The sequence below is a fragment of the Hesperophylax consimilis genome, chromosome 19 (genome assembly GCF_061612785.1).
Source record: "Hesperophylax consimilis isolate HC1 chromosome 19, BYU_Hcon_1.0, whole genome shotgun sequence".
NCBI lineage: Eukaryota > Metazoa > Arthropoda > Insecta > Trichoptera > Limnephilidae > Hesperophylax > Hesperophylax consimilis.
Window position 1 is genome coordinate 11,197,277 of NC_142854.1, and position 14,443 is coordinate 11,211,719.

Below are 14,443 nucleotides of genomic sequence, written 5' to 3' on the forward strand. Positions count from 1 at the left end.
CACTCGGGAAAGGGACGACACTTACCATGCGAACCATACAAAAGCTCTTGCCAGTGGCAACACGCGCACCATCCCTTAATATCAAATGCTGTGGGAAAGGGACAGTTCGATCTTTGTGATACAAGTGATGGAGTCAGAAAATCTATCCAGTATTAATGGCCAGTCATTATTTGTTATAATATAAACAAATGTCACGTTAGAGTAAAATGGAGTCTACCTTCCTTACTACAGATAAGCCTAGGAAACGTTGTTTAAAGTCTGTCAGGTAAGTTATGTAACACAACGTATATTATATAGTAACTGTTCTCCTGAAAACCAAAAATATTAAGTAAGAGGCTTGACCAGCATTACTGGACTGTGCCTCTAACGTGTCTTAAATAGAATAATGGAAACCGGACAAAACAGAACAGTGACAAAACAGAATATGGTAAAATAATAAGTTTGGTTAGGTTAGGTTAGATTGGTTTTTCCTTTTTTGTTCTGTTTTATCATGGAACCAGAATAACTGCTGCGACGAGGCTCACCCATAGCTGATCCTGCTCGGCCAGGATGTCCCGCCCCTCCTGAAGGGCCAGCCTCATCTCCATGCGCGGGCTGAGACGGGCCCCGCCGCCAGCAGTGGGAGAACAAGGGGGCCCGGAATGAGCCCCCAGCGTGTCCCCGCTGGCTGTCGAGCCGCAGGTGCTGACCCGGTCCGAATCCAATGCGGGCGGCGGCGAACCGTTTGATACTAGGAAACACAAACACATTAGTGATAGTTCGAGCTATGAGATATTTGTGGCTACGATAGATCTTAAATGTTACATATAGTGGGTACCAAGGTACGGGAAGCCGATTTTGAGAAACTGAGAGATTTGGAGAGCATAATATAGAAGATGTCGGCCTCCAGGTCATCCTACACGCATGATGCTGAATATAAGAGTTCATAGTCTAAATAAAACCAAGTGTTTATTTTTTCCGAAGAAAGCGTTATTATTTACCAAGAATCCATAGACTACGTAGGATGGAAAGTTACACTCGGTCTTTAAAAGAACCGTTTAGTCAGCATTGTTCAACAACCTTTCATTTTCATACAGAAAATAACAACCGGACCAGATATTGGCAATTAACATAAATATTGTATAATGTTCATTGAAGGAATGCCAAAAACGCAGTATTGCGAAGGAACTCTATGCTGGTTCCACAGTTTCACAAATAGTGTCCCAAAATATTCCACCACCACAATATGGTGTTCTGTTGACATTTGAACTATAATTCTTGTCAAAAACTGGTCAGTGATTTTCAGGGAGATCGTTCTTGTGTAATGTTTAATGAAAGTGTACTTACGCAGAGGCGATACGAGTCCGGGTGGCCCGTTTGTTGGTGTTAGCTCCGGGTCTTCTGTCTCCCTTCCCCGAGCCTGCCATCCCAGTCCGCCCCCCACCGCCCGCGCGCCGCCGTCAGCAGCACCGCCAGCCGCGCTGCTTTCCTGCCGCCAAACACCAGACACCACACCACACCCGGCATCCGCTCCGTTACTACACCACGTCTCAGCCTTAGGTCTAGTGCCCTGCTCCAATATACTGTCCTCACACGGCTTTTCTGCCCACTTGCCGTCAAACACCAGAAACCACACCACACCACACCCGGCATCCTCTCCATTAGGTACTACACCATGTTTCAGCCTTAGGTCTAGTGTCCTGCTCCACTTTACTGTCCTCATACTTCCTATCTGTCCACTAGCCGTCAAACACCAGACAACACATCACACCCGGCATATTCTCAATTACTACACAACATCTCAGCCTAAGGTCTGGTGTCCTGCTCCACTGTACTGTCCTCAGACTATCTTTCTGCCCACTTGCCGCCAAACACCAGACATCACACCACACCATACCCGGCATCCTCTCCATTAGGTACTACACCATGTTTCAGCCTTAGGTCTAGTGTCCTGCTCCACTTTACTGTCCTCATACTTCCTATCTGTCCACTAGCCGTCAAACACCAGACAACACATCACACCCGGCATATTCTCAATTACTACACAACATCTCAGCCTACGGTCTGGTGTCCTGCTCCACTGTACTGTCCTCAGACTATCTTTCTGCCCACTTGCCGCCAAACACCAGACATCACACCACACCATACCCGGCATCCTCTCCATTAGGTACTACACCATGTTTCAACCTTAGGTCTAGTGTCTTGCTCCACTTTACTGTCCTCACACTTCCTATCTGTCCACTAGCCGTCAAACACCGGACACCACACCACACCCGGAATCTGCTTCATTATTACACCACGGTGTCCTGCTCTACTTTACTGTCCTCACACTGCCTTTCTGCCATCTTGCCGTCAAACACCAGACAAAACACCACACTCGGCATCCACTTTGTTACTACACCACGTCTAAGCCCTTAAGTCTTGTGCCCTGCTCTACTGTGCTGCCCTCACACTGCTTTTATGCCTTTTGCCACCAAACACTAGACACCACACTACACCCGGCATATGTTCCATTACTATACCACGTCTTAGCATTGAGTCTAGTGCCCTGCTCCACAAAATACCACATCAAATCTGTCTACACTTTCAGTTGTGCTGATTTTCAGCCAAGTTGCACAAAATTTTATCCAAAAGCTTCAGAATGTTCTTATAAGACTATATTTTTACGCACTCTTACGGATGCTCTTAGACTTATATTCAAAGTTCAGTGAAAGGAGAGAAAAAATAAAAAAAACTAAGTTTTTTAAATAATTTGAATTAATGAATAATAATTTAAGACTTTTCGATTGATGACAAATTAATTCACTATGAAATTGTCGGAATTGGTAGAACTGTGACTTCGTTTTGAAATGAGCGTGGTTCATTCCATTCGTTTCGCTAATTACCTTTCATATTATCCTACTCTTCCTAGGATAGTGTAGTCTGCTATTTGATTTCCCGATATGCCCTTGTTGAGTAAATTATCCCAATTGAAAACTAGTACTACATTTGATTCCAAAAGATTAACTAGGCTTATTGCTTTTTAACTAAGTACACTTTTCGGACAGATCTACGCAAATTCGTGATTTTCTAATCAAAACCAAAATACACAATCAGTGCTTAGCTTACATTCAAAATGCATTTAGCATTCAAATTACCAACAGTCTCAGCTAAATGTATTTAAAGCTACTAATAGATTTATTTTGGATTTATCAATAAATGATCTAGTTTTATGTGGATTAAAGTGTTGTTTATTCCAAATGTTTTGCTACAACAGATACAATTTACACTATTTCAATAATATGAAACTATTTTTTTTCACAAATCACATAAATTATTGCTAATCGGTAAAGGAATCGTGTTGATTCTACAAATAATAACAATACCCACATGGTTTTTACCATTAAATTTTAAAGAATTTTGGTAATTTTTTGTATTTGGGGCAATAACTAAAATGGTTACATAAATTTAATTTAATTTATCAGATTACATTAGTGCTGGTTACAATAATAAAAATCATATTTTAAAACTTGGGATTTTTGTGCATTTTTAGCAATTTTAATTTTTTACCCAAAATATTATTATAATACCTTTTTTAAATGAGTCCATTTTCGGAACCATGCATTAACCCAATATCTACGACTTCCTAACACCATTGATTTATTCTCCAATATGTTGTACTTCTACATACGTACATTAAGTTTCATCAAAATCTGTCCACTAAAACAAAAATACTTGCTATAATTATAAAATATGACCAGCCACGTGAAATGAATTTTCGTTCAAAGAAATTCAAAAAAATTTACTAAAATAATTTGCAATAAATTTATTATTCCGTGAAACTCGCTTATTAATAGTTTTATTTTAAAATATTTAAATTGAGATGTTTTTTTATGAATTTTACTATTTGTCATAAGTAAATGGGAAGTTAGGATAGAGCAAATTTTTTATTTTATATCGGAGTTGCACTGTAATAATTCAAAGCAAATTTTTGTTATTATCTCTATTATGGATTTTAAGCTCTTTGTTAAGGGGACAGTTTTTCATACATTTACTGTTTTTTATTTGCTTTGTTCAACTGCAGTAATTAGTCTGCCAGCTGTCAGTTTTATTAGGAAAAAAATATGAAAATTTAATGTTGGAAAGGATAACTTACAACTGTTCAGAGGATGTAAGAGATGTGCGAGTATTAAAATGTCAAGGTAATTTTGCTAATTAATGAAAAAGCACAACATTTTATTGAAGTTTGTGAAGGTCGTGCCAACAAATCGATACACTGGTTGTATTTTCTGGTTCATTGCGTCGACCATTTAATCCCCCGATGATATATTTACCAAAATTTAGTCATCATTAGAGAATAAAGAAAATAACTAATATCAATTGTTTGGAAATACTGTCCCGCTGTTAACAAGAATCCAATTTTTTTAATGAATAAATTTATTCGAATTCTATGTTGCAATAATTGAAGATGTCTAAAGTATGGTGGAAATTTAATGATGTGAATCGTGATTAATTTATAGAACTCAATCGTACCTGTTTATCTGTGGGGCTGGGAGTGACCTCTGATTCGGCTCCCACGCTGCTCGTGGAGGAACTGTCCGAGCCGTCTTCCTCCAACAGAGGCTCTAGTCTTCTCCTGAAAACACACATTATAATAACATGGTCAAAAAGTAAATTTATCAGCATTATTGACTTAGACTAAACCGTCTGTTTCCGGTAATCCCACAAGAGACGGACATTGGACCTGTTGTATTTAGTTGTTTTATTAATCCAATGTTTAAACTAATATTATATGGTAAAGTGTGTCGTTTGCAGATGGCTATTGTGGTATTTAAAAAAAATATAAGATATAAGGTTACCCATGCAGCTAGCCACGATATAATGTAAAAATTTTATTGGCAAACCTAATAGAATCATATGTACATATTATATTATGTTACCTGGGTAGCAATGGTCGCAGAGACGGTCCTGCTATTGGTGGGGTCATGAGGAGTTCGTCCATCATCAATTCGGTGTCGTCATCACCCGGACAAGAAGAGGATGATTTCGTCGGTGACTGAAAGTATTTTTCGTATGTATTTAATGGGCACGCTGAGTAAAATTTTGTTTTTGCGATTATAATACAAAGTTTTATCGTATCGCCTATTTACAGGAAATGCCTTCATTATTTTTACAGTTCTCTATACCATACTCATATTATTTAGGTCTTCTAGGTCAGGATATCTTCTAGGTTTAGAATATCTTTCACTCACCGAGAGCGTGGCGTGATCCGAATCGGGGAACGCGTGGTCGCTTAAGTCCCCCGAAGAAGGAGTGCCCCAGGCCTCCTCGCCAGATGCCCCTGAGCCCTCACCACCAGAACCCTCGGCGCCCCCAACTGATCCCCGCACCGCTCTCCATTCACCTGTGCCTAGGTATCTGCAAAGAAGAAAGGATGTTAATGAAGGGGCAAGTTAAGAACAAATTGCTTGAAAAATGAACACAAATTACTTGTATTTAGTCCTATGATGTTCAGAGTGGTAGATACTTTCATAGTATGAAAGAGCCTTGGTGAAAGAGAACCATTCACAATCGAAAAATTCCTTGAAATGACCAGATCTGGATAGCCAGGTACTTCCCTACCTTCCTCTGCCCGATCTCTCCCCTCCCCATTCCTCCATGTCATTGTCTCATTAGCTCCAGTTAGCAGGGAACAAAGAAGTGATGATTTGAATGTCAAGCCATTTCCATATACTACATGTATAATTTTAAAGTTATATTTATGTATAAAAAGGTTTAAAGCTATTATCACAAGATGTTTGCTCAATAATAATAACATTAGATGTCTCTGTCGCCAACATAATTCAAAAATGGAGCAATGGACGGTAACTTCCTTTTAGTGCAGAATCAAACTCTTAAACGTGTAACATCTTGGGGATAAGGCTTCTCTGGCCTCCATCTCTATCCGTGATAATATGGATCATTGAATGTGATTAACTTTCCGAATCTTGTATTTGCTAATCAGTGCCTTTTCTTTGTCTTAGGGATGTAATAATCTGTATGCAGGAAAATTACCTTTCTAGGAAAGAAGCTCCAGTGGAGGCAGCTCCAGATTCTGCCAAACTATTTAATAGAGCCATTTTTTCAGCAACGTAACTGCCGGCTCTTGAGGTCCAGCTCATGAGTCCTGGGGCAGCTTCCACATCTGTAACACAAGTACAACTATAATGTATTCAAATTTAAAGTTTATGAGAGGACCAGGTTTATATACTTTCAGTAAAACAATTTACAAGTCGGCAGAAACAACGGGCATCAACAACAATCGACGCCATTTGTAAATTGTCCTTGCTCGATGGCGCTGACTTGATCATGGGACACGTCAAAATCAGTCCCGTGCCAAATTCAAGGTATCAACTCTATGTATTCTTAGACTGTCTATTGCCCCTCCAAAAAATATTATATAGGTGATTAACTATTCTCAGATGAAAACTGATTTTAAAATATGCTTGGAAATTTTGTTGTCAACTACATACTACAATAAATATACAATTCGTATCAATAAGTGCACGTACCCTTTTCGTGAGGTTGTTGGTCAGCATTTAATTGTAGGTCATCTATCTCGTCCGATGGCATTCTCTCAAGACTTGACATTGTTCCATACCTAAAAGAATTATCAGAACAATTTGCACAAATATTTTTAAAAGTAACCACATTCTAGAAGTGTTAAACATACATATGTAGATAAAACAAACCAACGAGTACTTTAAATAATATAACATATATTAAAGTAAAGCGTTAAATTAAATCAAATTTCTTACATTATGACAAAGAAAAATTTAAAGAACTAGAAGAAAGATAGTGAAGGAAGAAAACCAAATATTTTACAATTTGAATCTATTGTTTTGTGTACCTAAAGTTAATATTGTTTAACCTTTTCAAGGCTGTGTATGGAGGGTCTTCCGCTATTGGAGAATCATCGGGAGAGTCTTCTAAGGTGTGTTGCTGCAAAAATACATTTAAACATAAGCCTTTAGTATTAGTATATGGTTGGCTGAAAGCAAGGTCGAAAGATAGCCGGCCATCAAAGTGGCTTCCAGTTTATTAAGTCTGCAAGACACAAGAGTGAACTAATTAGGATTTCTTTAATGCAGTTGGGGGAAACATTTGATATAGGCGACCGGTAGAAATATAAGCGTTTCCTAGAAGCTGGCAGAACTCCCCAAGTGATATAATCTATAATGATGATGGTGTATATTATTCGTAATTAGATATGTACTGTCGATAGTCATCTACCACATATATTACATCATAATACAGACTTAAGGTGGGGACATTTGTTGCAATAATTGTCAACTAATAATCTAATAAGAGCAAAAGGCATAAGAATCAAACCATTGAAGAAAATGGGAAAAAAATTGGGATGATTTAAAATATGAATGAAAGTAACGAACCGATATTAATTTCATGCCATCACACTTGAAATCCGGTGTCGGTGGTACCACGGAGATGTTTGGCACTCTCGTTGGGGATGTGGTGGGAGGTTTGTAAGGCTGGTTAGTTCGGGCATTGCGTTCCGGCGACTGGTTTTCTGACTCCAGAGCCAGCAAGTGGGCTGCCGGATTCATCGACGAGAGACCTGGAATTTCAATTCATTCACGTTAATAAATAACTCACAAAACTAAATGACCAATGCAGTATGTTTTCAGGGGAAGTTAGTTATGATATAACGCATTAACAGGGCGGCCCTTGTTGGTCTATTTATGTTTTGTTTGTGCTGTGTTTAGAATTAATCAATCATCAGTGCGAGAAATCCTTATGGTGGCCTTAATCCATGTTATAGAATATTGTATATTTAAGATCCAAAAGGGAATGCATGGTGAATTGCATGCATGGCAAGCGGAAAAAGATACCTCCATTAAGAAGGTTAAATTTACAGTATTTAGGAAGCATCAAGATTTAATTAGAAAGAGTGTAAGGAGGATATATGATGCAAATGTGAATGGTAGCAGAAGTCGGGGACGCCCGAGGAAGACATGGCACGATCAAGTGAATCAGATACTCGAGTCGGGCCATGTCAAGAGTCAGAATAATAGAAGAGTATGTATGAGACGATGTATGAATGTGAATGAGGCAAGGAGTGTGTGCCAAGACCGAGTTGTTTGGCGGTCCGTCCTCTCTGCCTACCCCTGCGGGGAAACGGCGTGATGGTTAGTTAGTTAGTTAGTTAGTTAGAGCTCAGTATTTCTCTTCCACACTGAAAGAAAAATACTGAGATCTTTCAGTATTTTTGGAAGAGCTCAGTATTTCTTATGAAATTTAATTTCGATAAAAGAAACCCAAAAAATGTCCAAAGTGTGTAAACTTACCCATTAACATCATGGGACTCCACGAAAAATTAACGTTAGGCTTCGAGGCATCAGGTTTTGCGTTCTGAGCATCAAGGGATCTTCTAATATCACCGTTTACCGTCGTTTTCGTTGGCATAGAAAAAAAATTGGGATTAAAAGACGAGAAAGTATCTTTATCTGCACTGGTACTTTCAGCACTAGCTAAATACTTATTAGTTTTTGGCGAGGAATTAGCACTCTTTTCAAAAGTTTTGGTCACGTTACAGTATGCTCTCATCTCTTTCAACCTGGCGCGGGAAATTTGGTTTTTTGACAACACAACATTTTCGACACACTTCACTTCGTTTAGGTACTTTTCTTGAGCTATGACGCACTGTACGATTTCTTCACTACCTGTCGATGCATTCGAGCTCCTTTCGGGACTTAGTGTGTTCTTTGTCGAAGAACTAAGTGCCATCGAGCTACAAGTCGTATGAGCGAAGGACATAAGACTATTCGTACTGAAAAGAGTTGATCTGGAACTATCCGAGCTTTTTTGTGAACTGGGGCTTTGAGAAGAAGGACTTTTAGACATTCTTCCAAAAGGACTAGTACAGTTTTGCTTGGTTTCGGAGTTCCTAAAGAATTCTTCCCTGCTTCTTCTGATTGCCACTCTTGGACTTACAGTTGGACTAACAATTGGTAGTATGATGGTTTTTTCTTCTGTCTTTTCTGGTGAAGATGTGATTTTGGTTTCTGCTATACATATTTCTTTTTTACATCGGTTTTGGCATTCGCTTTTATTGTCTATTAGGCTGTAAGTATTTTGGCAGGTGTGTGTCGCTGAGAGGAAACCGTTGTTGACGGGTGATGTTAGGTTTTTTCTGTCGGTGAGTGTAGGAGTTTTAGTGGACACTTGAGGACTTCCTGGTTTGGAGAAGCACCGTTTATGGCATTGTCGGCAGACGGCGACAGTTTCAGGTACCACTGGACTGGATCTGACCGTTATCTGAAATAAGAACAATACAGTAGGTACACGCAATATCACAATAAGTAATACGCAATACACCATAAGTAATGTATAGATATAAAAGCAAATAGTTAGGTTAGGTTAGGTTAGATTACGATTAGATATGTTAGATTACGCACCTGACTGTCGGAGTTTGTGCTTCGCGAGGGACTCCTTTCATTCTCCGAGGGGGACTTGTTGCACTCTGGCGGCGCCCCCGCTCCCGCAGCTGAAGACTGTTTGGCTGCTGCCAAGGCAACGTCTACCAACCTCAGTTCCTGGGACCTCTTCCTTAACTGCTCTGCACTCCAAACCTTGATTTCATTAAAAATATATATTCTCTGTTTAGGAGCCAATACAAGTTTTTACATAATAAAATAGTTGATAAGTAATATCATATATTAGTAATATTTTGTAAGTGAAATGCAGTTAAAAAATGTAGATAGATTCTGGATAGGAAAAAAATCAACCACACACAAAATTTATGAATCTGATATTACTGTCGGTAGACCGTAATTGGTGGCAGTATGTGGAAGGTACATTGTATGATAATTAAGCACCAATTAAGGGTAAACGTAATGAATATTATAATCTACCATTTCACAGATGATATTTATTTAATTATTTTAAGAAAATACAATTTATGCAAGCGATGCTTTAAAATACTAAGAAAAATTATTTGTTTGCGCCAGAACATAAGCAATGTGAATATGAATAAATAGTTTTGTCCGTATAAAAACTCAATTCTTTCAAGAAAGGGATACAAATACAATATTGAATTGAACTATTTAGTTATATTGCATAGTACGGGTGCAAACCAATAATTCATCTTAATATATAAACGCATAACTTGCAAAAAGTGTATTTTGAAAAAATAATTAAATTAACACGTAGATTATAACATACATTACGTTCTCCTTTATTCGAAGCGACGGTATCACGTGAAACTCCAGGCCACCGCGAAGAAAAGTAAAGTCCAAAAGTAAGGAAACGGCTTACAGCGCAGTCAATTGTGGGACTTTTCTGCGCGGTAACCTGGAGCAGCGCGTGGTACCGCCCGCGCCGCTCCGAAGTGTACGTGTGGCAGAGCCTGTTGTAAAGGTACACCGATTTCGGTCTGCCGACAGTAATGGATTTTTTTATGGTTTTTTGCATGGTTGATGTTTTTCCTATGCAGAATCTATCCACATTTTTTTATACATGCATTTCGTTTACTTTTTTTTATTGAATAAATAGTTAATACATATCAACAAACAAATCCTGCTAAGCCAATTGAATTGGCTTGTCAACAGGTTCTTAAAGTTTAGTTTCATATACATTATTTTATAAGTTATAATTTACATCTTATATCAATAAAATAAAATAATAATATTAACATAATATTACTAGTGTATAATAAACATAAAATATCAGCAGTGTACAGCACCGGAGCATTCGAAATTTTCTAGCACCGCTAGGAAATGTTTATACATTATGAATTTATACCGACATAGAAAATAATTAAATTTATTTTTTAAGATAATCTCTATTTAGATGCAGAGAGAAAAATGAATTAAATGAAATATTATAAAAACACATCTGGTTCTGTTATATAATATGATTTCATAGGTGTGAAAAATTTCACAGTGTGTCTTTAAATGCTACTTACAACTCGGAAGTCAATGGGAGGAATACTGGAAACATGACAAAGGAAGCAGCTACAATTAGAAGAAGAGACTAGTGCATTACGGATAGACATTAAGTGAAATTAAATTTAACAAAATTTACCAACAAAATGATTATATTGTGTAATGTTCATTAAATTAAAGAAAAATGGTAGAACCTGCAGACGAGCTGCCTTGTGGCGGCACAGCGTGACTACTTTTTTCACCATTAGAATTGTAGTAATAAAAAATAATAGATTTTGATCTATTGTAAACAAATCATGTTTTATTAATATTTTCGATTTAATTACAATCATTTTTAATATAAGCATGCTCCCTCTATCATTCATATTTACATATTTTATATTATGTCATTTTCTCCTTCTTTTTTAACGCTTGGCAGGAGAAATGGAAAAAATATTACCTCAGGCTCCGGTTCTGAGAGTTCCCCACTTCCGGGGTGAGTCTTCATCCACCTGGCCAAGTGCAGAGCTGCGCCCCGGCAGGGCGAGGGACGCGGGGCGGCATCGGCCGGGGGCGCATTGCCCGGGGGGGCACGCGCCTTGGGGGTGACCTACAGACATTACATACACTAGTATCATAAGGAATTATAAAAGGTACGAATGTACCGAAATAAAATAAATATTCATAAACAATCCAGTATTAGGATGAGTAACAGACAGTTTGAGTTGCCTTGCCAGTATTTCGGATTTAAACAAATATATTAATATCATATTGTCCTGATGAATTTTTGCATATTCACCCTATTTAATCCTCGCTTACCAAACAACGATATATCTTCGTTTTGGCGATGAATTACACCAACGACGTTGTTGGCCTAATTGTATTACAGCCATTTTGTTTAGTGCATAAAGTTTTTAATTGGAACAAGTCAATTGATTTTGTCAAAACCTTACCTTAGGCAGGGCAAATATTAAGTAGGTTCACTTTTCACTAGTGAATTAATGGTCTAGCAAAGGCATATTTGTGCAAAATATTTTGGTTTGTCTTTATTTGGGGAGTGCCTTCAATATTTGTCATGGAGTGCTTCCCTTTAGAAAGAAATTGAGAAGACAAAGAGTTTTCAAATTCTTAAATAAAAACGAGATTGTGTACATTATTTCTCAGGGAAAGGTATACTTACCGTGAATTTTAAGGCACTTTGCACGATCTTCATAAAATTGATGTGTTTAAGACTTATATTATAATTGAAGACTTATCTGTAACGAAGGAATATTTTTGTTTCGTGTATGGTTGAGTAAGTGTCATGATGTTGTTAGTCGTTATTACTGAAAAATATTTGTTGAAAGTGAAAAATAGATTACGTTTCGTAACTTGAAAGAATGTGGACTGCTACAATATTGATATTTTCTATTGTCTTTCTGAAATTTAACGGATATTTCATGAGAATTAAGAGTAATTTAAAATAACAAACTACGAAAATAGCAATAAGGTTAAATTAACTCTATTCCTCTGAATTTCCTAAGATTTTTCACTTTTTGACCTTTCATACTAATTTATGTACTCAGTGAATGCGTGGTTTTCTTTAATTTCATTATTATTAATGGAGCTGTCGTCAAGTAGAACATATTATTCAAGTAAACATGTATATAAAATATATTTATATTATTAAGTTAATCTGGTGGAATATCACTAAATTTAGCTAAGTATAAAAATGCAAGGTATTGTTAATACTTTGACTTTTTTCACTAATCAACACTTTGTGTAATGAAAAAGCTGTGGATATTGGATGTTCAACGTTGTGTGTGTTATTATCCCTGACCCTTACTACTTCAACGTTGTGTGTGTCACTATCCCTGACCCTTACTACTTTAACGTTGTGTGTGTTATGATCCCTGACCCTTACTACTTCAACGTTGTGTGTGTTACTATCCCTGACCCTTACTACTTCAACGTTGAGTGTGTTACTATCCCTGACTCTTACTACTTCAACGTTGTGTGTGTTACTATCCCTGACCCTTACTACTTCAACGTTGTGTGTGTTACTATCCCTGACCCTTACTACTTCAACGTTGAGTGTGTTATTATCCCTGACCCTTACTACTTCAACGTTGTGTGTGTCACTATCCCTGACCCTTCCTACTTCAACGTTGAGTGTGTTATTGTCCCTGACCCTTACTACTTCAACGTTGTGTGTGTTATTGTCCCTGACCCTTACTACTGACTACTGACTACTTACTACTAACTATTCATATATCATATATAACATTTGAAGGCACCTTTAATTTGCTTATTTTTTGTCAGGTGATTTCTGAAACACTTTAATTTTATTTTAAAATCTTATTTTAAACTGTACTACCTACTCTCCAATAAATTTAGTAGGTTCCTTGACACCTTGTTCTTTTTTTAAATTTTAAGATGTGTATAAGTTTTGTAATCGATTACATGCATAACAATTTGTCTATTTAGAAAGAGAAATGAATACTATCGATCTATGTGTGTGTGTCCTTTTACCATTAATTCTAAGCTGTCACGCGTAAAAACTAGCTAATTCTTTCTATTTGTAGATTTACACAATCAAAATCTTAGTGATAAAAATAAAATGATGTAACGAATATAAATGATCGCTAGTATCGCAGATATTACCTCTTTTAACTAACAAATTACAACAACAAAAATGAGAGGTGAAAATGAAACACTTTTTAAAAGAAATAAATTTATTTCTTAGTTTTTTCTCAAAGACGATTTCTAAAAACATTTTTTTACAAATTACACATATTACAGTAACAACATTTTACCCGGAAATTTTAAGTGAATATAAGCGATGCTAGCGATGATTTACATTAAGTTACGTTAAGTTTCAATCTTTAAGCTCTCTTTTAGGCTTTGAAGCATTTCAAATGGATTTTCTAAAACTAACCTACAAGTTGTACATAGTTATATCGCGCTGGAATAAAATGATTCTAAAAATCTATTTAATTTTATTAAATATTAAAAAAAAATAAAGTTCTTGAACTGTATATGAGTAATTTTTTTGTTTTGTGTTCATAAATGATTTTTTTCTTGTAAAATGTATGCATATTTTGCTGTAAAATTATTGAAAACGTTGTGCAGGTTGAATGAAATGTGCCTTGAATGAAGTTGGTGTCATTTAATTTGTTATTTTTTAACTAAAACTTACATGAATTTGGCCAGATCAGTGAAGAAGATTTTTTTTAAAAAAGAGAGGAATTTAATTCACAAAAAACAATCAGAAAGATAAGAAATTAGAATTGTGGGTGAAAAATGATTGATTTTAGTTTTTATCATTGCCAGCGCCGCGAATATCCACCTAAATTTGACAAATCTACATCAAAAATAAATAGGTAAAACTCAACGGTAATAATGAACTAATGTTGATAACTACCACAGTTAACTTGTCACCCTCTACTTGGGCCAGAATTACAAGTGTCTATCTCCTGCAAGTATATATCATCAATTCAACTAACTAACATTATTTGCAGTATTACGATCAGTAGTTAATTAAAAAGTAGTTAAAAAAAATTTGCTAAAATTCAGACTAAAAT

General features: G+C 36.7%; 1 protein-coding gene across 1 annotated transcript in view; it reads right to left on the bottom strand.

The window, feature by feature from the left end:
• PsGEF (Protostome-specific GEF) overlaps window positions 1–14,443 on the bottom strand; it is an 88,537-nt gene that overhangs the window by 11,742 nt on the left and 62,352 nt on the right. The window contains exons 15-26 of the mRNA XM_089643391.1: window positions 11,341–11,490; window positions 9,414–9,587; window positions 8,304–9,273; window positions 7,389–7,573; window positions 6,869–6,939; window positions 6,510–6,598; window positions 6,013–6,142; window positions 5,211–5,376; window positions 4,899–5,014; window positions 4,492–4,594; window positions 1,327–1,468; window positions 525–730 (exon numbers count right to left, since the gene is read on the bottom strand). Coding sequence (XP_089499517.1) covers window positions 525–730; window positions 1,327–1,468; window positions 4,492–4,594; window positions 4,899–5,014; window positions 5,211–5,376; window positions 6,013–6,142; window positions 6,510–6,598; window positions 6,869–6,939; window positions 7,389–7,573; window positions 8,304–9,273; window positions 9,414–9,587; window positions 11,341–11,490 — 2,502 coding nt within the window. The remainder of the gene's footprint in view (window positions 1–524; window positions 731–1,326; window positions 1,469–4,491; window positions 4,595–4,898; window positions 5,015–5,210; window positions 5,377–6,012; window positions 6,143–6,509; window positions 6,599–6,868; window positions 6,940–7,388; window positions 7,574–8,303; window positions 9,274–9,413; window positions 9,588–11,340; window positions 11,491–14,443) is intronic.